Source organism: Micromesistius poutassou (genome assembly GCF_964030765.1).
Source record: "Micromesistius poutassou genome assembly, chromosome: 18".
Taxonomy (NCBI): Eukaryota; Metazoa; Chordata; class Actinopteri; order Gadiformes; family Gadidae; genus Micromesistius; species Micromesistius poutassou.
The window spans coordinates 6,322,165-6,344,780 of NC_140288.1; the positions used below are offsets into that span (position 1 = coordinate 6,322,165).

At 45.1% G+C, this 22,616-nt stretch overlaps 2 protein-coding genes across 2 annotated transcripts in view; both read right to left on the bottom strand.

Moving 5' to 3' along the window:
• LOC311362827 (actin nucleation-promoting factor WASL-like) overlaps window positions 1-8,165 on the bottom strand; it is a 30,677-nt gene extending 22,512 nt beyond the window's left edge. Inside the window, exon 1 of the mRNA XM_084482716.1 lies at window positions 7,710-8,165. Coding sequence (XP_084338842.1) covers window positions 7,710-7,814 — 105 coding nt within the window. The 5' untranslated portion in view covers window positions 7,815-8,165. The remainder of the gene's footprint in view (window positions 1-7,709) is intronic.
• A 10,131-nt stretch (window positions 8,166-18,296) lies between these two features.
• On the bottom strand, window positions 18,297-20,568 carry tmem229a (transmembrane protein 229A). Its single transcript, XM_084482852.1, has one exon. The coding sequence runs from the start codon at window positions 20,491-20,493 to the stop codon at window positions 19,327-19,329; it is 1,167 nt and encodes a 388-aa protein (XP_084338978.1). The 5' UTR covers window positions 20,494-20,568; the 3' UTR covers window positions 18,297-19,326.
• Between the last annotated feature and the right edge of the window lie 2,048 nt (window positions 20,569-22,616).

Genomic DNA, 22,616 nt, shown 5'->3' on the forward strand with positions numbered 1-22,616 from the left:
AGCCTACGAAACGAATAGACTAATATGAATGCTACAAATATTAAAACACAATTGATTAGGCCCAGGTCGACATATGCTATATCAGTCCTAATCCTGAACGCACCGTGCGTACATTTTTTCATGCCATTTCCCCCCCCCTGAAATAATTCCATATTACAAAAATAAAAAAATAGCTTGTCTCTGTGTGACAACTATAGCATTTATCTAAATGTGCTGATTTCTGAAAAAAATTCTGATTTCGCTGCAAAGAGACTGTTCTCTGATTCCGCAGAAGGTTTCATTGATTGGTGCGCACTCTCTAGCCTAGAATCTTCGGTGTAAACATTAAAAATGAAACGTTCCATTCATTCATTATCATTCAAACGCAGAGGCATTGACACGGCTATTGCTGTTGCTGGTCTAGATCCTGCCCATATTGTTGGGCAGGGGTATGATGGTGCAGGCAATGTAAGCGGGAAAGGCACGCATCACAGTCTACGTTCACTGTGTGTACGTAACTGTCTAGACACGTTCGTAACTGTCTAGACATGGTCCAATAAATAGTGAACTTCATCACAGCCTCACCGATGCGCCTACAGTGCTTCATGGCAAACAATCGCAACAAAATACGCCCGCAGAAATTCTCAGACACCCGCTGGTCTCAGCATGATTCCAGTACAGTAGGCTATGTCTTCTGTCATTGATCAAAATGAGGACATTTTAACCACGATGGTTGAATTAAAAATCTGAGGGAGACAGCAAATGCAGCTCGAAAGCGACCTCCCACACAAGAGCAACGGAATCATTAGATTTTATTATAGGCCTTGTGATAGGGTTGCCTTGTGACGTGGCGTTTGATCTGTATATTTTGGCTTTGCATGTATTTTAGGAATTTTAAATTGCTGCAATAAATTATGTTGTTGTTGACTTCTAACATGCCTCTGTCTTTGCCTTTTAAATCTTACAGTAGTCTACGAGTAATATATCGGCGGTAACCACTGTTTTTGGGGCATTGCGGCAGCTGGACATTCCGTGGTATTGGATGTGTTTTAATAAAACACATCCAATACCACAGAATGTCCAGCTGGTGACTCCACTGAGGCTATAGTAACGATGCTCTTAGCGCTCTATGAGTGCCCTGGAGCCCTTGTTAGCTACAAGGGTTTTCACGGCGTTCGGTACGCAACAATGCTTTTAGGAAACGGTGTGAAAACTGTACGATGCTCGTACAATGAACTTAACAAACCACTTAGGCTAACGATGCTGTCGGGAAATGGGGCCCTGGAGAGGATACTTCTGTGGCTATAAGAGCCCATCCAGTCGGTGTTGTTATAAGACGTGATATGAAAAGAAAAGGCCTGCAAGATGACAAGTCTAATGGAATGACACCAAGATTCGTAATCTAAATGACATTAAACAAAGTTTTAGAATATAGACATAAACACATCCCTTCGCCAATTTGGTGGACACCAAATTGTATGAATCACGAGCATGATGAGCAAATTCATCTTACCCCACCACCTTTGTCGGCAGGGCTACATTTCTTGCAGTGATGATGCGGTTATTAGAGCACTGCGTTCTCCCTTTAAGAGATGGTTATTAGAGCAGTGCGTTCTCCCTTTAAGAGATGGTTATTAGAGCAGTGCGTTCTCCCTTTAAGAGATGACTCCCTGGTTCTGCTACCGCCCATCTGCCCTCTGAGCTCTGATCACTCCCGACAGGACCAAAGGCCTCGGGGCGAGGAGCGCCTGCTTATGAGGTCATCAAAGCTCGACACGTGGCGTGCCGGCCCTGACCCGACTAGCCCTAGCAACCCAGTCCTCGTTATGACCTCGCCCTGCTGATGACTCTCTGTCCGTACACCTTAATCCCCGTCTGTGGACCTCGCTGATCCCTCATACAATAACCAACTTGTCCCCCCCCCCCCCAGAGACTTACATCCCAAACCATGTAAAACCTCTTAATACCCCGTCCAGCCCTACAAAGACAATGCCCCTCGCAGACAACGTTGCCTGTTTAATTATTAAACAGACCAACTCCACCGTGTATCCCCCCGAAACAAATGAGTCCTTGTTTCCCTTTAGCCAAAAAGCCATCCTTGAGCATGAGCATAAGAGCATATGTACTGTAAATAGAGAACTGTAATAGATAGATAGACTGTAAATAGAAGGTGAGGAGAGAGGAAAGGAAAGGATAGAGAAAAGCTCAGGAGCGCTTATGTCAGCGCCTTGGCAAGATCCTCAACAACAGAAGCAATCTGCTCCCCTCCCACGACTCCAGTGGGGGATTACATCTTTGTCGAATCAGGCAATAAATAGTCGGGCTGGTTATATTTAAGGGCCGAACTTGGGAGAATAATGAGGGGCATAATACTGTTAATGGATATATAGGGGGGGGGGGGGGGGGGGGGCTCTGAGCCAGAACGCATCAGACTCTATCCCCAACGTCTACCCCCTGAACGAGACACCCTTACCTTTACTGACCTGTTCCCTAACGGCGTCTACATCTAAATGTTTCTGCAAGTCACATTGAAACAAGACCTCTGCTAAACTGGAGGTCAGAATAGAAACGGGGCCGAAAAGGAACCGCCAGGCAAACGAGAAAAGAAAAAAGGGAATCTGGAAGGTGAAAACAGGAGGAAAGAAGAGTCATGTTCCACCACTCCAGCAGAATTCACCCAAGGAGGTCGGCCAGGGAACTTCCTGTATGAGGGGACTGCTGATCAGGCAGTTTGTACACACACACACACACACACACACACACACACACACACACACACACACACACACACACACACACACACACACACACACACACACACACACACACACACACACACACACACACACCAAATTGTGCCCAGTCAGTGAGCGTTTGCTGATGGCTAAAACAGCACAAGGAATAGCAATGAGAATCCCTCCGATGCCTGCTCTCCAGAATTCCTGTTTGGCTACAAAATCACATAAAACCAAACCCCACTGTCTCTGAAGCAGAATCGAGAAAATAGCCTTTTACTCTAGACTAGAGGGCACGCAGAGGCCCATGCCATAGTTTTTAACATTAATATTTAGCTGATTTGTGGATTTTTCTTTTTACCCAATTATCATGGTCTGATTCTTAAAGTCTAAAAGCTGCAATTATGTGTTCAGGAGAATAAATACTTTTAAATTTACAACAATTAAAATACTCAAAAGGTTGCAGTATCTGATTTTGTCAAGAGAGAAAAATTGTGTATTGCACCGACAATGTAATTCAAAGCAGCCTGACTTGGCAACCAAGCAGGTGTTCGCTGTGGGGCTGCTAGGCTATAATCACCAGCAGAATTAACAGAATTAACTATCACCATAATCATTAGCAGGCTGCCCTGTGGGCAATAGACCAATCAATCCAATGACAACTAAAGACATCACCTCACGAAATCCTCTGGCTATCTTGAGGTAAGTAGAGCCCGACCTAGGAAAATATTACCTTGCATCCACATGATGGATGCAAGGGAACTTTTTCCATTGACACCGGTTAAAAAATAAATAAGAAAAGAAAATCTATTGGTGGTGACATTTCAAAACGGGCCTGACGCAACGCAGACATTAGTTGACGGTGTTCTTATCTCATTTACATTCTGAAGCGGTTCATTGGTGTGAACACTCGTTTTATTTGAATAAGGCTTCAAAAGGTGAAATTTATAGTACCACAAGTAAGTGCCGACTGGAGGAAGTCAGTGGCTTTCGCATCCACTTTTGGTGGATCTGAAAGCGCTTTACATTCACGGCAGAGCTTCAGTGTGAAGCGGGGTCGCACACCAGACTAGTGCCGCCACATAGTAGAAGATAGTACTGAGCATTGTGTAGCGTCTTATCATAGCTATCTCGTTGTATATAGCGGATGGGTTAACCTAGCAATTGTAAATGCTTAGCACTTGTTTCTATGAATATCTTTACTGTACCGACAGCAATATATTGTTTCTCTTTCTTCTGACAAATGTACTTATTGTGAGTCTCTTTGGATAAAATAGTTAATGCCCTACATTGAGGTTGAGGTCTTGTTCTTTGTTTAATAGGATGCCTGGTGATAAAACAGGCCTATTATCAACTGTACTGCAATAATCACCCTTCTAAGTAAATATGCAGCACCAACCAAACACAGTCAGTGAAGTGCATCCTGCAAATGTACACCATTGACTCTCACAAATGTCCTGTCTCCTAACTCTCACACACATGTAACTGGCTGCACAAAACATGTGTGTAGTCACACAGTCAAGTCAAGGATTGTCTGGAATTTTCTGGATACAGCCAGCCAGCCTTGGTCACATGGTGAATGACTTGACAGCCGGAGTACCTGAGTGATAACGTCACCAGGAAGTGTTACAGAGCCACACCTTCCTGCCTTTGAGGGGACAGTGAAAGTCTATGCAGTGGCCGTGCAGCATAGCTAGTTAAGACGTTTACATTGAGGTTAAACAATTAGGTAAAGCCATGTATTCATTACATGCTGCAGTACAACGCTAGACGATATGATTAGGTCAAGACACTTGATTAATTTGACTGTGTTGTCTGCTTCTTTTTCTTCTTGTGATCCTGTCCTGCTTAACTAGTGCATGGAAGTAACGTGGTTAGGGGTTTGTTTCCTACTTAGGCCACCCCCATGCCAAGAACGTACGCACTCACGGCATTGTAAAACAAATTGGATAAAAGCATTCACAAAATGGCATCCATTTAACTTCAGCCTCCATGTATTCTGCTTCTTAGCACATCAACTGAAATTTCCGTACAGTAAACCACGTTTTTCCTTATTACATTTAAATCCCTCACCAGTTGTGAATCAACAGTTGTGACATGTTTGGTTGGCCACAGCTGCTAGGACACACCACAGTGGCCGGTTTCTACACAAGCAGCAGTAAGATTATAGACTCTGGACTTTGCATGTCCCCCATGACTTCATGTGGTTGAACAAAGGGAGGCCGATGTGGTCCATGAGGAAGGGGCTATCGCACATCCTTGATGCATATCTGCTTTTCAGAGTCCACCGTCATGATCACTAAGAGGAAGTGGGACCAGAAGCAGTAAAGAGAAAGTCTTGCACTGTGCATCATTGTGTGAACGCAGGTAGAAACAAATGAGTCATCATCACCCTCCCAGTACTTGGTAACATGTGGTGTGTGTATCACTGCCATACCTAACGTGACACCATTTTATATAATTTGTGACCGATTTATTCCCAACCAAAACAGAAGCACTGCAGTGCACACTGACTGACGGGCATTACTATTACAATGTTGACTGATTTTGTCAGCAGCATAACAGAACTAGATGAAGTGTTTACTAGTATACTATAGAAACGTTTATCCAAAGCATGTACAGAATACAGTTAGGCATCTTGCTGAGGGATTCCTCCACTTTACACTGCAGACAGGGGGAATAAATCGAGCAACTTTCTGCCCAGGGAGACTACCGTACTAGCCACTACCCAGTACACTACAGCCCACCTTCAAAAGCTGGAGGGTGGAGAGCGGCAGCGAGCGAAGAAAACTGATGCAACAAGTCACAAAGATGGAACACTGTTCCCTTTTAATAAAGATGGCAGCTCCACATTAGAGTGTTTGATGAATTGCACCACACGGCTAACTTTGGCATCAAATGCAAAGATAAAACCAAGAGACAACATAGAACTGGGACGCTTGGTGGCTCAACCAGCTAGGTGTGTTACCACGTAGACGTTATGGGTGGGAAAAATAATTGATTCTTCGATGCATCGCAATTCTCTCTAGAACTATTCTGTTTTGATGCAGAAAAATTAATAATAATAATAATCTGAAACATAAAACAAATTGAATAAAAAAATGTTTTTTATTAAATTTGTTTGCCTGCTGCAGAGCGCTACAGAAAACTCCTTTCTGCCTGCGGGTTCTCTGCACAGAGAACCAACTTTAATATAAAATATTAGATAAGGTAATTCATCTGTTGATTGTCTTTAATGATCATCACACATGTAGGAAGTGATTAGCAAACTCTGAGTAGCAAAGTCAGATATATATATATATATATATATATTTTTTTTAATTATTATTATTTTTTATTTTGTTGTTTAAATTGTTGAATCGAGATGCATTGAGATGCATCGATAATCGTTTTATAATCAAATCGTTGACCTCTGAATCGGAATCAAATCATGAGGTGCCAAGAGATTCCCACCCCTAGTAGACATAGCGCCATGCAGCAACCCAGGGTCGATTCCCACCTGTGGTGTGGTCCTCCTATGCTACAGGCTCTCTTCACTGACCAGTCCATAAACGCTCAAAAAGCCCACAACAGGTTGCCAAACTTTAGATTTTAAACAATGTGCGTAGAGGCCGTTTCGACAAACATATCTAAATAGTGCAAAAACATTTCCAAGTCTACTACAAAAATACTTTGTAAGCATACGTTTCCTGTTCTATAAACTTACAATTAAATATCAGAATATATTAAGAAGTCTGATATAAAGAGCAGCAAACATTGTTTTTGGGGTTTGTGTAACTTCCTGAGGGATGTTTGTAATCTAGATGAAGTGTGAACAATATCATGTCAATTGGTGTTTGATATCTCTAATTCCAATAGAAGCATACACGCATTGACAAATATCAGTCATAATGACAACAGAATATTGTATACATTTACCTCAATTGACAAATATACATATACATTTGACAACAATTTATTCATGCCTGTAGGAATAGTAATAGTTTGATTGATCCGCGTGGTACTATGTCAGCACCAGCTGTGTTGCAAATGCATCGTTTATAGGCGACTAGTTGGATCGATACCCCACTAGGCATGTCGTTATGCTCAAAATAATAACCTCAACAAGCAATTCTAAACGACTTTCAACTATGGTCTTATATTAACCAAGGTGGTGGCATGGTGTTGAATCGTGACAGAGAAGCTGGTCCTGGTTGAGTTCCAGGATTCCTAGTAGTCGACATGGAATATCCAAAACACAATACCTTCTGCATGTACACACAACCCCACAATGGTTATTCTATGTTCTTTTCAACATGCAAAAAATAAAACCACACTGTTCATGGGGTTATCCATCTCTAGATCTTTCATCCTAAATCTCAACTGTCAAAACCACCAGATTGGTGAGAGCCCAGAACAGGGAATTCCTGAATGGTTTCAGGTATGTCATGTTTCTCGCTCTTCCCGAGATCCCATTACTTTATAATAAAAAAAAATAAATAAAAAAAACGAGCGCTTTTCTCATACCACTGGTCATTTCACACCACTGCTATCAAATTATCAGACTTTAAACACCTCATAAAAACACCCCAGGAAGAATCAAAGCTCCACCTCACGTACGGTGACTATCGCACCGGGGGACTGGGGAGCCTCTACTGGGCCCGACAACCGGGACTGGGGAGCCTCTACTGGGCCCGACAACCGGGACTGGGGAGCCTCTAATGGGCCCGACAACCGGGACTGGGGAGCCTCTACTGGGCCCGACAACCGGGACACAGGAGGCTCTACTGGGCCCGACAACTGGGACACAGGAGCCTCTACTGGGCCGGAGCACCAGTGGACGGGAGCCTCTACTGGACCGGAGCACCCGGGGACTGGGCCGGAGCGTGGTGCGCAAAGACTTGGGGACGGGAGCCTCTACTGGGCCGGAGCGGGCGACGGTGTGGTGCGTACAAACCCGGGGACGGGAGCCTCTACTGGGCGGCGGTGTGGTGCGGTCCATTGGGGATCACTTACCATGCATTTCCTGCCGAGGTGGTTGAAGAGACACTCGTTCTCCTGTTGTGTCAGGAGCAGGGACCCCGCATTGGGCTGCCGCCGTTGCGACGGGTGTCCGCTCATGGTGGATGAGGTGATTAATGCAAGTTCTAGTTTCTATCCGACGTGGAAGTCAACAGACGAAACCCCCAGATAAAAGATAAATAAACAAGCCTCCTGTTCCGGTCATTCGGGCCTTCCGACAGGACTCCTCGCACTGACGGGACTCGGGTCGGGTTCGTGGTTTCCTCCCGCCCGCCGCCGCGGTTCTGCAGGATCCTCGGTGTCGGGAAGACCGTGCGGTTTGGTGAAAGCAGTACTATGTCCCGTTTGTCTCTGAAATACTGTGGAAAACTGCGGTGTCAGTCCACTGAAGACGGAAAACAGGTAACTTTTCCTTGGAAGTCCGGCCGCCTGAGAGCCGAGCTACTTCCATTCAACATGGCAGTGCATGGACGATACCACTGTGTCTGGGAAGGATAGGGGGGCAGTCCTCAGTGCTGTCCTAGATGATCAGAAAGCCTATTTCCTGAGACCCTTTGAATAAATAAAAGCATTGAATCATCTACTAAGGTATTCTGAAAAGTAACGTGTAACCGTTTGTGGTGGAAAAAAATTAAGTAGATTATGTCGTGTTTTTTTTCCACACACCCCACGTACGGGATGCATGGTACGTTCTTAAACGGTCCATGACTGGAATGTGTGTGTGTGTGTGTGTGTGTGTGTGTGTGTGTGTGTGTGTGTGTGTGTGTGTGTGTGTGTGTGTGTGTGTGTGTGTGTGTGTGTGTGTGTGTGTGTGTGTGTGTGTGTGTGTGTGTGTGTGTGTGTGTGTTTGTTTACGCGCACAGAGTGGAAAGATAAGGGGGGGGGGATATAGAGATTTATAGAGGTTTTTTTTTTGTCGTGGGAGAAAATGATGTTAAGTGTCTTGGAGCTGTGACCCCTGGCAGTCAAACATATCCCTACTTATAATTTTCAGTGGCATTATTTACACTGTGTTTTCATTCCATGTAGGGTTGTCCATCAGGTTGGTTCCTAAGCAGCCAAACTGCTTGATGATGTAAGGTTCATTTTGGGGCAGTGAACTATAAATATTCCAAACAAATAAAACTGTTCTGTCTCTCTGCTCCACGTATTTCATTTCACCTCAGGCCAACCCGAGTGCAAACACACCTCCAATTAGTGTAAAGCCTTATTTAGCAGAATGTCTTAACTTGGTAGTTTAGCGCATACACCCAGTGTAGTGTGTCCAAGTACGTGTCACATATTTTTATTGGAAATAACGCAATTTTAGACCGTTTGAATAGAGTCTGTGATCCAAATGGGTCTGATTTCAGTACTCAAGCTTCCCCAACCTGAGAAAGTCAGACATTACATCATGGCAACAAAAACATTGCAGCATAGTGGTCACATTAATTATTTATTCATTTTAGGCTTTTATCCAGTGAACACAGAGACAGAGGATGAAGGATTAGACAGTGACTACAGAGACAGACCATTAAGGAGCAGGTAGGGGTTAGACAGTACAGGGACAGGTCATTAAGGAGCAGGTAGGGGTTAGACAGTACAGAGACAGGTCATTAAGGAGCAGGTAGGAGTTAGACAGTACAGAGACAGGTCATTAAGGAGCAGGTAGGGGTTAGACAGTACAGAGACAGGTCATTAAGGAGCAGGTAGGGGTTAGACAGTACAGAGACAGACCATTAAGGAGCAGGTAGGGGTTAGACAGTACAGAGACAGGTCATTAAGGAGCAGGTAGGAGTTAGACAGTACAGAGACAGGTCATTAAGGAGCAGGTAGGGGTTAGACAGTACAGAGACAGGTCATTAAGGAGCAGGTAGGGGTTAGACAGTGAATACAGTGAATTTAATTCATTAATAATTCACATTCTGTGAGTGTAGCCCACACTTAGTCTTGAAGGTTGCAGAGCCTTATGGACATGGACAACAACAACAACAACAACAACGTAAATAAACAGTGCATTAATGTTTGTTAATATAAAATCGGTATAGGCATATAGAATCTCCCTGTATCCTTCTCATGATTCATTTGAATGTTATTCGTGTACAGAACAGACTGCAAACATTCTTCAAAAGCCTAAAGCCATAATTCCTAACCGGTCAGACCTGAACGAGATGCTAAGATATTTCTATTCCAACATGGATTCAAAACTGTGTCGTGTGCATCCAGAATGTTAAGGACATTAGAAAAACACTTTTGGATTATAAAGTTTGTCCCTGAATTGAAGTTGTGACGTAGCGAAATATGTCTGTTGGCCACTAGGTGGCGGCATCGTACCATGTAGTTCTATTGCCCATGAATGGTCGATATTATGATCAATAAATAACATATTGAAATATATAGGCCTACAGTACAGATGGCTACATATTTAAATAGGATAAGTAAAACTGTAGCTTACAGAGGTGAGACGTATGAGCCCATAGAAAGAATATACAGGGATGATTGTTATTTAGTTATTCCAGTGAACTTTAAATATTCGAAACAAATATTCTATCTCTGCCAAAGTTCATGCAATTAGCCTAAAGACAAACATTACTCAAATATACATAAACACAGCGTGGACGCATTGTATTTATAGGCTATTTTCTTTTTAAGTTGTAACGTCAGAACACACTATTTAAATATGAGTCGCACTACAAATTGAACTCGAAAATATGGTACGGCTTAGATGAGAGAAAACAATAAATCCTCATACTGACAATGAGTAGCAGTCACTCAAAGTAGAGGGAAGAAACCCATTAGTTCTAGTAAGAAGTTATTGTCACTTGTGTGTCACTTCCTTGCAGGCCACCACTTGGTGGCAGCAGAGAGCTTCGTTATATTAGGACACCTTGTTCAGAATCAGAAGCCCTTACTAAAGCCAGACTCCTGGCATCAACAACTGTGTACCGCAGTCTTCAGTTCTAGGACAAGGCGGGAACACAATGTTCCTCTGCTCCTTTCTCTGGCTTCCTCTATTTTATACTTCTGGTCACGTTTGAATGGACACTTGCAATGACTGGACGTAACCTCAACGGTTCCATTCAAAACAAGAAAAACACGCAATATGTCTGAAAGCAGGAGCAAAATGCACCCTTAAATACTGGTAAATGATTATCTTTCTTTGATTGGCCGGTTCTCACCGGTTCAAGGCACCCTGAATGGACTTTGTGTTTGAAGGGTGCCATATAAATAAACGTGCATTTCCATTGCCTCAACTTATTTATGCTGCTTATGGAAACGTATTGTTGAGTTTTTTCCACTGACAATCAACCTGATTGTTTCAACGGCTCCTTGTCAAGGTGCATCACGAGATGTCCCTGCTGTCAGCAGAATTAAATCAGGATCGGTATCACATTTACATACATTTGTATTTTCCAAAGAACAGACTACAAGGCTCCACCATCAGCTCCCGCTTTGAATATCAGAATCATGGCTCTGGTGTGGACCCGGTGAGGTAGTGTGGAGCCGCTTTAGCTCCACGCAAATCACTAACGTCCTCATCACTAATGTCCTCATCACTAACGTCCTCATCACTAACGTCCTCACCACTAACGTCCTCACCACTAACGTCCTCATCACTAACGTCCTCACCACTAACGTCCTCATCACTAACGTCCTCACCACTAACGTCCTCACCCACCCTAACAGACTATCATACAGCAACAGGCGTGTAGCCTACAAGGTGAGACGTCATCTCACGTTGCTGCGCAGCTATAGCATCTCACCGCCTAAATGTTCCTTTGTGTACAGTATCGTTTGACACCCTTGCCGCCGTTGTGATTTTCAAAGTGGGTCGATTTTTAGTAATCGATGCTGCTGCTTAAACCTCCTTAAAAAGTCAACCTCCACGACGCTAAAGGAAGGGTTGTTCCTCCGAAACCACGGACCAACTGGAACCCATGTGTCTGAATGCATCAGGGGGAGCTAGGGTTACTCTGACCCAGCGGGGAGAGGCTTTCAGAAACTAAGTAGAGTTTGGTTTCTAAGTGTAAGAATCCCTTATCCCTACAGGGATCCCCTTACCTCACCTTCTGTCATGTCTGAATGTGTGTGTGTGTGTGTGTGTGTGTCTTGAGGGAGGGTGCTGGACAGTGTAGGATGCACGTGGGGTCAATTGAGGTAAATTATATAAAATGAGGATCTCCTTCAACTGCGACTGTGCAGACAATACAATCCACGGATTATTGTGAAGAAACAATATTCGTCGATAAACAAATAAAAGATGTTATAAGACCGGTTCAGCGAGTGCAGCGGCTCCACGCCCAACCATCGCCTCCAGGGTTTGCTTCAAACATTCAGCCACATTATCGTGGTATTATGACATTATCGTGGTGTTATGACATTATTGTGGTGTTATGAGCACCGCCCTGCTCCATAAGTCATAGGGCGCTGAAATATGTCACATGCCTTAAAGTTACTCTCTCATATAGAGGATCAGTGGGCTGACAGACACACATGCTTCTGTCTGTGTGTGTGTGTACATGTGTGTGTACATGCCAAGCCCAACGGCCAGAGGGTTGGTGGTTTGATTCCCACTTGGGCTAATGTATGAACCAATAACCAAGTGCTTGGCAATTGGTTCTATGAACATCCTTACTTTATTGTTTCTCTTTCTTCAGACAAATGTTCTTAGTGTACGTCGCTCTGGATAAGCGTCTGCTAAATGCCCTAAGCGTCTGCTAAATGCCCTAAATGTAAATGTAAATGTTAATGTATGACTTTGTAAACGCTTCCAAAAAACCCCCCCACCAAATATCCTATTTAATACACATTGGATTTGGTTTTGTGCGTTGCCACTCTCCAGGTGACTGTGTGTCTTGTGCAGTCCTGGTGCAGGCTGCCTCTCTTTGCCTAGGTGTGGTACTGGGAAGGTAACCCCACACCACAGACCTCAGACCAGGGCCGGCGACAGACACAGCCTCCTGGCCGGACAAAAGGGGGTTTGTCAAAGCAGTCCTCGGGGCCAGGGCCCCTCTCTGCAGCCTGACAATGACTTTAGCGACAGACGGAGCGATCTGAAAGGGGTTGTGTGGCCGCCCTGTCTCCGCCTGTGTTAGTCAACCTGTCCCGGTTTCGATGATGGCTCAGTGCATTGTTGACCATCTCTGGGGAAGGGAATAGATGGTTGCGCAATGTATTTGATATGCCTCGTCGTTGTGTGTTCTGTGAGTTTATCGCAACAACCTGTTCTCGGCCTATACAACCGCACACGTTCTGCCCTCCTCCTCCCCCCCAGTGTCTATATGTTTCTCTTATGTTTCCTTTCTACCACATCCTGAGACCTCGTTGGTACAACTCCTGTGTTTCAGACTGAACCTGAACTTGCTGCAGGTTTCTGTCTATCAAGATGGCTGCATGCTTTGTTACTCTCAGTGAAAAATGCTATATTTTATAGTTTCATCAATCAACAGGTCCCTCCTTAACAATACATTTTATATCAACGTTGCTAGATACGTGTATATCAGAGTAGTGTGTTTAATCTGCTTGTTTTGTGTTTGGAGGACACGCACGCACGCACGCACGCACGCACGCATGCACACACGCACACACACACACACACACACACCAGTCTAGATAGATCTAATGACCAAGTTATTTCCAAGAAGAGAAGGGGGGAGCATTTGATGTTGCTTCATGATCACTTCCTGTAGAGCTAGAGCCCCATCATTGATATAAAAGAGCTTTCTAGCTCACTGCTCAGTGTGCTTGACCGCTAGGTAACGCACTAAATGCATCACTTGCTTTAGGGCTTGAGCCTACAGTATACCTTAATGTATATAGTAGTATATATATATAATTTAATGTATATAGTATAGTAATATATATATATATATATACCTTAATGTATATAGCATAGTAGTATATATATATACCTTAATGCCCTTATGGGGCTCACTAGGGGAGGATCGGGGCCCGCCTACAAATTCCGACCACGGGGATCCTGCCTGTCCCCTCCAGGTGCCACGGTAACGAGGCCTAGGGGAACACACACGCACACACACTGACCTACACACACACACACACACACACACACACACACACACACACACACACACACACAGGACAGCTGGATCAGATAGAGTGCTTCAGACCTCTCTGTGGGCAACCTATCAATAACATTAGATGGAGATGAAAAGGTTTTTTTTTCTGCAGTAATGCTCATTGTTCATCTTAAAGTGTTAATGCAGTGTTCATAAAGTGTTAATACAGTGTTCATTTTCAAGGTAGCCTCCTTCGAAAACGTAGCCTAATTTAAGAGCATAGTAGACACTTCCATCTACTCACACACAGCCTAATTTAAGAGCATAGTAGACACTTCCATCTCCTCACACACTCACACAGAAGTGATAGTCCCGTTATCAACATAAACTGTGTTCTTACATTCTGTTCCTCATCGCAGGTTCCCCTTCCTATCAAAGGAACAAAGAACCAATCACTTCAGGAGTTGTTCAGAATAATGTGTTCATACAACATGTTCATGCATGCATGCGTTTAACAGAAAATGTGAAAATGTAATTATGTCCATAAACAAGTGCCTAAGCATTTGAATAAAAATAAAACTGTTATTGAAACAGTTACTGAAAATGTTTTTCCAGTGAGAATAACAATAATGCACCTATCTTGTTTTGATTTCCCAAACAAAGTAATGTGAGATTGATGTCGATGAATAGAAAGTAATGGGCCAATCAAACATAAGCAGATCATCATTTTAGGGCCATTATTGTAAAACGACTACGGTTTGTGCAGTGGACCAACGCAGCGATCAAACACTTTGGCATGAGGCCGGGCTGACAGGCAAGCACTTGTTTGTTCTGCTTCCACTGGCCCGTCACGTGGTTAATAATGAATAGAAGGAGGAAGTTAGAAACCACAATGTAAAGGGCTTGGTGGATAAACTCCTGGATTACTAGTGTATCTATGATACACTAGTATAGTGTATCTATAATACACTATACTAGTGTATCTATAATACACTATACTAGTGTATCTATGATACACTACACTAGTGTATCGGAAAGTCTGTGGGTGTGGCTGGGGCGCCAATTTAAGGTGTTACCTTTATTATAAGAAACAGCACGCCCATGGACACACACACACACACACACACACACACACACACACACACACACACACACACACACACACACACACACACACACACACACACACACACACACACACACACACACACACACACACACACACACACACACACACACACAGAGGTGGTGGTAGTTAGCATGAATTCGATTCCTAAATAAACAGCCGGGGGCTTTGTTCCAAAACCTTCTGAGTGAGAATACAGCCCTTATTGCGCCTGCTTTATTGTAGCGTGTAAGTAAAGAGTTCCTCCAGCCTAGACTGAACATTGAGTGGTGGTGGAAGGCTTGCTATGAAAACCATTATCGAACAAAAAATGGCTTCACACCCAGAGGGCGTTTGGTCGAGTCCACATTCAAAGACATTTTCTAAATGTGTGTGGTTGAGCAGAAGTCATTCAGTTGTAAAGTGGATTCAAATACTTAGCGTGTTGGTTGTAGACCTGATGAGGCATGTTCGTTTCTCTTTTTCTGTTGGTTTTAGTTTGACATTGACTGTTGGAATCCACAGATACAGTCCTTCAAAATGTTTTATTCTTTCTACTTTTATTTGAATATTTGTATTTACTTTCTGTCCTTAGTATTTCTATTGGATGACGTAGGAGTGTGACTGTGTTGCATTGTTTTCGCCCCGTTAAAGGAGAACTCTTTTCCTGAGGTTCACCCAATGTTGAGGGAAGCTAAAAACCAGACGAAAATTTATTCGACCAAGCCAGAGATCTGCACTGTCTGCACTCCCAGCCACTGGCCTGTGGCTGTGCATCCGCGCGCATCCGTTCGGCTTTCTGGATACGTCAACGGGGTAATCTGCGCTGAGTGCTTACATGCAAAAATGCAAAGTTTATACTGTTTCGCCACACTATGAGTTAAACGAGCACGGTGGCATCTCGTAAGGAACCAACTCGTGTCACATGTCTTGGAATGGTTTTCTGAACGTGTTAAGAAGCCCCAGAAGCAGATAAAGAGCTTGCCCCCATAGGTTAGTGTTAGAGCTATTCCGTAGCGCCAGCAGCCAGTGCAGATCTCTGGCTACGTCTAATCAATTTTCGTCTGTTTTTTAGCTTCCCTCAACACGGGGTGACCCTCAGGAAAACCATAATGGGGTTAAAAACTGGCAGAGTTCTCCTTTAAGCACACAAAATACATCAGCGCTTTCTTATCGAGTGTCTGGGGAATAGTCTGCCACACGTAATCAGGGAAGCTGCTTTACATACAGTACATGGGATTATTTCTACTCATTATATATCAGCCAACACATATCTACATTATATATTGGGTGTTATCACACAGAACACTGTTATTGAGGTCTTCCTGTACGGTATTCTCCTGTTGGCTCCGGTAATGAGCCGTATGGAGGCGGCGCGACCACACAGAGGCAGGGATTCCCCTCGGTGCGTTGCCACAGCTGTTCTTCAGGTCTGTGTCCCCTGTGTGTGTGTGTGTGTGCGCACACATGTGTGTGTGTGTGTGTGTGTGGATGTGTGTGTGTGTGTTTATCCCCTGTGTGTGTGTCCCCTATGTGTGTGTGTCCCCTGTGTGTGTGTGTGTGTTGCCAGGGATGTAGACGTTTGTCTGCACATACACAGATGCATTGCATTGGCAACTGTAAAGTAGTCTCCAACAATTGTGAAATGTACAACATTTGCAGCAACCTTTAGAACTGATTCTTATATTCACAAATCAGAGTTCTGTTCACGTTCTCTTAGTTTTCTTAGTGACTTACTGTTTAACTTTATTTATTAATAGTGTATAATGTACCTTGTGCGTTTTGGATTATTCCAAATATTTACAGTGTTATACAATGCATCTGTAAACAGGTCCAAGGTACAAAGTCCTAAAGGTCAAGTCGTAGGACAACTTTTAATAATACATCCTCTTCCATAATGTGATTTCAACCGGAACCCGGTATTCTGCATTCACCTACAGCACCAGAACTAGTAAACTAGTGATATTTCATTCTGTATTACATTAACCTTATCCTAGAAAATAATCTGTTGGTCGCAGGACAGTCATAAAGAGGATTCAATGATTAATCACACCCCAGGGACATCGTTAATCAAAGATAATAGCACCTGGCGGATTTCACTTGAGCGTCTTTTTTATGGCGAATTCATTCAACCGGCAAGTGTCCGCCGATAAAGAAAAACAATAGCAGTAGCAATGTCTGTGTTTCACCAGGGGGGGGGGTGACTCATACTCTGTCTATGGGGTGCTGTTACATTTAGACTCTGTCCCCTGTATCTTTTTTGTTTTTTCACCGATCCCGATTTTTCGAAGTCTTTTATGTCTATTATTCATTGAAACACTTATCTGCCATAATTTATTTGAATTAAACTATTTTTTAAATACTTTCTCAGCAAAATGTAAGTGTGCGAGTAATTTAGATTAATTAATCACAGAGCCTGTAATTAATTAGATCATTTTTTTAATCGCTTGTCAGCCCTAAATAAAACATGACTTTCATCTATGCTGACTCAGAATTGAATCAGCAATGTCTTGTAGTTTGTGTCTTGTGTACACAATACCAGCACCTTCTGAATGTACTAGCGGAGAAGTGGAGCCTGTCACCGTTCTGCTGGTTTTTCCTGTCGCCCTTCAGTTGTTTTTTAAACGGATGCATTTTCCATCTGCAAACAATAATGTCAGCAGTGAGCCACAGGCGTCACATGAGAGCATTCATAAAGAGACGCTGTGTAAAACATATTTGACAGCTCTTGCCAAACAGAAATCAATTATGCACTAATGGGAGAATTTAACTGCCTTTTAACGACAACAAAGTAGCCTAGAACACACATATTCTGGAAAGGCCTTATTTCAATCATGGCTTGTTGTAAAATAAAGAAAAACAACATTGTTAACAATAATGATAGCCTGACAAAGACACAATTATTTAGCAATTTAATCAAATAATCTCCTCGCATGAAAAGAAACCATATGTCAGGCAACAACAATGGCTGCCAGCGAGCCGTCATAAAAGTGTATTTCCAGTATCGCTGGCGAGACAGACGCCCCGTAGTAAACACAGGGCTATTGTCCCTCCGTCCAGCTGCCTCATTCGATATCCAGGCAAGGCACTCCAGCACAGGGGCTGGGGGAGATTCATTGGATCCATTGAATGATTCACAGTATATTCAGTCCCATCGCTGAAGGTCAAATCCACTCGTTACACTTTGCTTCCTCTGGCTTCATGTGACTGGGAGTGTTATCGGCTCTTTCATATGTCAATAGAGCGTGGCTGATGTGGACACAAAGGGGAATTTTGGTATCAAAGTGGTATGTCCTTTAGAGAAAACAAGTAGGCCTCGTCTATATATTGGTTACTGACACAATAAACATGAACAATTTGGGATTGAATTTAAGGCGTCTTTAAAATATTTGTCTACTTATATTTTCTTACTTTTATGCTTAATCACAAATATTTATGTATGGGTCTGGCCTCAGTTGCATGTTGCATGTTGCATGTTGGAATATATAGATTTTGCACAACAGGGAATATGAACAAATTGTAAAGGCATGCTAGTGAATGTTGTTAACGCAGCTCCAAACCAGCAGAGGTGTGTTGAGTTACAAATGACATACGATGGTGATGCTGTTTGTCTGAACGAGGCCTAGTATCCAATGTGAATAATATTCACAACAGTGGAATCACAATCATTAGAAATGGCAGTGTAGGACTGACCAATGAGAGTAAAACCTAAATAACTCATACCCAGACAAGATAACATCAAATATCCTGTAACCTGTATAAATATCCAGCCACATTTCCATTCATAACAACTCGGTTTCCAGGGTTGCCACTGTGTAGAATCAGACTCTGTAGAATCTTATAACGCTTACATTATAACAGGGTCCGCGGGTTGAGCGTTGACGGGAGGGGGGGGGGGGGTTGAGTGTTGGATTGCGGGCGGACGGGATTGTTGACTGGGGGGTAGATCTACACACACACGTGTTAGATCTATCTAGGGTTAGATCTAACGGTTTTTTTTTTTTGGCGTGGCATTTGTTGCGTGTGCGTGAGAGCGTGAGGTTGACGCTGAGAAGCGCGAGTGTCACGCCCGATGCGTGAGAGTTGGCAGCCCGGGGTTTCACAAGAGATTTCCGTCATACCTTCATCAGGAAGTGGCTGTTGGTGCGAGCCACGGGGAACAGGTCAGTCTGGTTTCCACTCGACGCGATACCCTGGTAGCCAACAGTCCACAACAACACATGTAACCGAGGGCAGGCCGAGACCCTCACACCAGAACAACTATCCCACTCGACTGTCAGGAACGTGAACAAATCAATGAAAACGTCAATCAACTTTAATCGAAGATAATGAAGGGGCGTGGCTAAAACTGGGATTGTTTTGATTCAAAACGGAGGCCGTGTAAATAAATTTAGTTAAAACACCAATAAAAACAAACAATGACAATCCTACATAAATAAAATGCCTACTCGCAAAGTCCAACGCCAGTGGGTGCCTTATTCATCGTTCACAAAACGCCTCAAACGCCTTATAACAGCTTCTTTCTTTGATCCATCTTCCCACTCGCCCCCCCCTCCTCCTCCTCCTCCTCCCCCCCCTCCCCCCCGACCCACTGGACCCGGAACAGCACGTTGGACAGCACGTCCTGGTACAGGCTAAGCCCCATCCAGCCGGGCAGGTAGACCACGGTCACCAGCCCCATGAAGTTCCCCGGGTAGTGCGAGTAGTCCCACGAGCACGCGCCCACCTGCCGCAGCGCGAGTCCCGACGTGAGCTCCCACGCGTAGATGAAGGCCACGTAGAGGGGCAGCCGCCGCCACGTGCCCCAGCCCCACGCGTAGCGCAGGCGCACGTACAGCTTCTCCACCACGAAGCTGCACGTGCCGTACATCAGGAAGGACCACAGGGACGTGTGGCCGCCGGGCGCGCGCTCCGACGGCCGCTCCATCAGGTTGAAGGCGGCGGTGAAGACCACCTCGTCCAGGAAGCCGTGCATGCCGTAGAAGACCAGGTGGGCCAGGTCCGGGAGCCCCGAGAGCCCGTGCTCCGGGAGCCCGCGGAGCCCCCCGCTGCCCCCGGTAGCCCCGGTACCGGGGGGCCGGCGCTCCGCCACCGGAACCCCGTTCTTGTGCTCCGTTACGCCGGGGGGGCGGTGGGGGCGGGGGTGGTGGTACCGCAGGCGGGACAGCGCCGGGTGGAACACGCGGGAGAAGTAGAGCGCCACGAGGTACTGCACCGCGATCCGCGCGGGGGTCAGCGCCCCGGCCAGCGCTAGCCCCGGTCCCGTCCGCGGCGCGCCGCCGCCCACGTTCACACTCGCGAGGAGGAGGACGTGCAGGCCGATGTACGCGCACGGGTAGAGCACGAGCGAGAACACCGCGGCGCCGCCGGGGCACCGCTTCCGCCGCGCGTGGAGCCGCTCCAGCGCCCAGTGGGTGAGGCAGTGCGCGAGGCACAGGTACGGCGAGGAGTAGCCCACCAGCTTGGGGTCCCGCTCGTGCACGGCCCCCCAGAGGGACGACAGCAGCACGTCCACGGCCACGCCGTGCATGCCGTAGAAGTAGAGCCGCATCCAGCGCGGGAGAGCCGCGGTGGGCGTCGCGGTCTTCGTCGCGTCGTCGTCGTCGCCGTCGGTCGGTGGTCGCGTGGTCGCGTTCGGCCCGGCGGTGCTCGCGTCTCCGCACCGGCTGGCCATCATCTCCCGTCGACGAGGAGGGGGGTCACTGTGGGAGCACGCCGCCGCTGCGGGTCTTTCTTTGACGCATGTTGTTGTTGTTGTGTGTGTGTGTGTGTGTGTGTGTGTGTGTGTGTGTGTGTGTGTGTGTGTGTGTGTCTGTTTGTTTTTGTGTGTGCGCCTCGAGGTGGTGTGTGTATCAATGATCTCTGCTGCCAGGAGGCTGGCGGTCTGATGTCTGATAACTATTTCACGTGAGAGAGAGAGAGAGAGAGAGAGAGAGAGAGAGAGAGAGAGAGAGAGAGAGAGAGAGAGAGAGAGAGAGAGAGAGAGAGAGAGAGAGAGAGAGAGAGAGAGAGAGAGAGAGAGATATGGGATGTGAATCAGGGCTGCAGCCACAGACTTCGGGGCTGTTAATGACGAGTAATGAAATTTGGAAGCGCGTTAAATTCGCAATCGATTAAACCGTTGGTACTTTACGACGATTAATCGATTAAACCGTTCGTACTTTACGACCCACTGATCTGCGGGCACACGGGGAGTTTCACCATGACGACGAGACAGCAGCCCTGTCTATTTATGGAAACATCCGCTTGAACCAGTTTAAGTGCTCTTTGTCACTTTCTGTGATGTTGCATGCAGTCTTACTCAGACGATGCCATGATTTAGGAGACTCAAAAATAACCACATAACCAAGAGATGTTTGTTACGTTGAAAAATAGGAGTACAAAAAACATGGATATTGTTTAGCCCACATTGTCCACGATAGGACACGGCGTTACACAACGTGCCTGGAGCTCAGGTTGGCCTACTGGGTTATATCCTGTATGACTGCATTCTAATCACAGTCTGCACGACACTACATACCTGCAGTAACACGGTTCTACCACAGGGGGGAGCCAAAGTAAAGGCAATGAACTGATGGGAGAAGACACTGATGGGAGCTGGGGTTATGGGGACAATTTCATCTGGCAGTAAATGGCGCAATCAAGTGCTATATTTTGCACAATATTTGCTGGCTAGCTACACTGTAAATGGCGCAATACATTTCCAGTGTAAACAGGGTAGTCATAAAAATGATTAAAATACTTTAAAATACCGTTACTGCATAGGCTGCAATTATCATTCCAATCATACTTATTCTGGAGAGAATCTTCGATAAATAGGCATGTCACACGCCCTCATAATATATGGCCAGGCATTCAAAAATATAAGTGTTGGGAGTGTTTTAGATTAGTTGAACTTATGAAATGTAACAGACAACATGTGTGTCATTCGGAGGAGACGTAAAACCGAGGTCCTGACTCACTGAGGTCATAAAAGTTCCCAGGGCACTTATTACAAAGAGTAGGGGATCCCCCGGTGTCCCGGCTAAAACTGCCCAACCAGGCTCATTCAATCTGGCCCCCTAATCATCCCCCTGTATAATTGGCTCATTCATTAATTCCCTCACTCTCCACCTCAAGCTGGTGTGTGGTGAGCGTTCTGGCGCAGATTGGCTGCCGTGCATCATCCAAGTGGGTGCTACACATTGGTGGTGGTTAGTGAGGTCCCCCCTTCACTGTAAGCGACTTTGAGTGTCTTGAGTGCCACAAAAATAAATGCAATCAATTAATTAATAATTAATCATTATCAGAACAAAAAAAAACAGGCAGATTGTCATAAAAAATACCTATGGTGGATGCATTTCCTACACTAAACACTAGATGGCACCGTTGTCACACGTTTTCAAACCGCCATGGGCGGGCCCAACCTCTTTATAGATGCATGCATGATATACATACACATAGCTCTGAGCTAATCTAATAACGCTGAGATCGTGTTGCGTTTTGGTCTTTATGATTGGACGATAAGATTGGTCTAGTGGTTATGTTGCGTTGACTGGCAGCCGAAATTTTGGCTTTGACTTTGAACCCAAGGGGCGGCAGGCTACCCTGGAGGCATCCCTGGGTAAGATGTCCTAACCTCTCCCTGATCACTCAGGACATTTACCGGGGATTCACCCTCACTTAGGAATGAAGCGTCTGCTAAACGACTAAATGGAGGGAATAACCGCCCCTATAACCCAGTACGCCCAACAACCACATCGTGAGGAACGCCTCAATGTACATTTCAGTTGCCAAACCAAATCCTTCTGGTAGAAA

Coding starts and splice junctions, on each gene's coding strand:
- tmem229a (XM_084482852.1), bottom strand. CDS start 20,493: ATGGCCAGCCGGTGCGGAGACGCGAGCACCGCCGGGCCGAACGCGACC.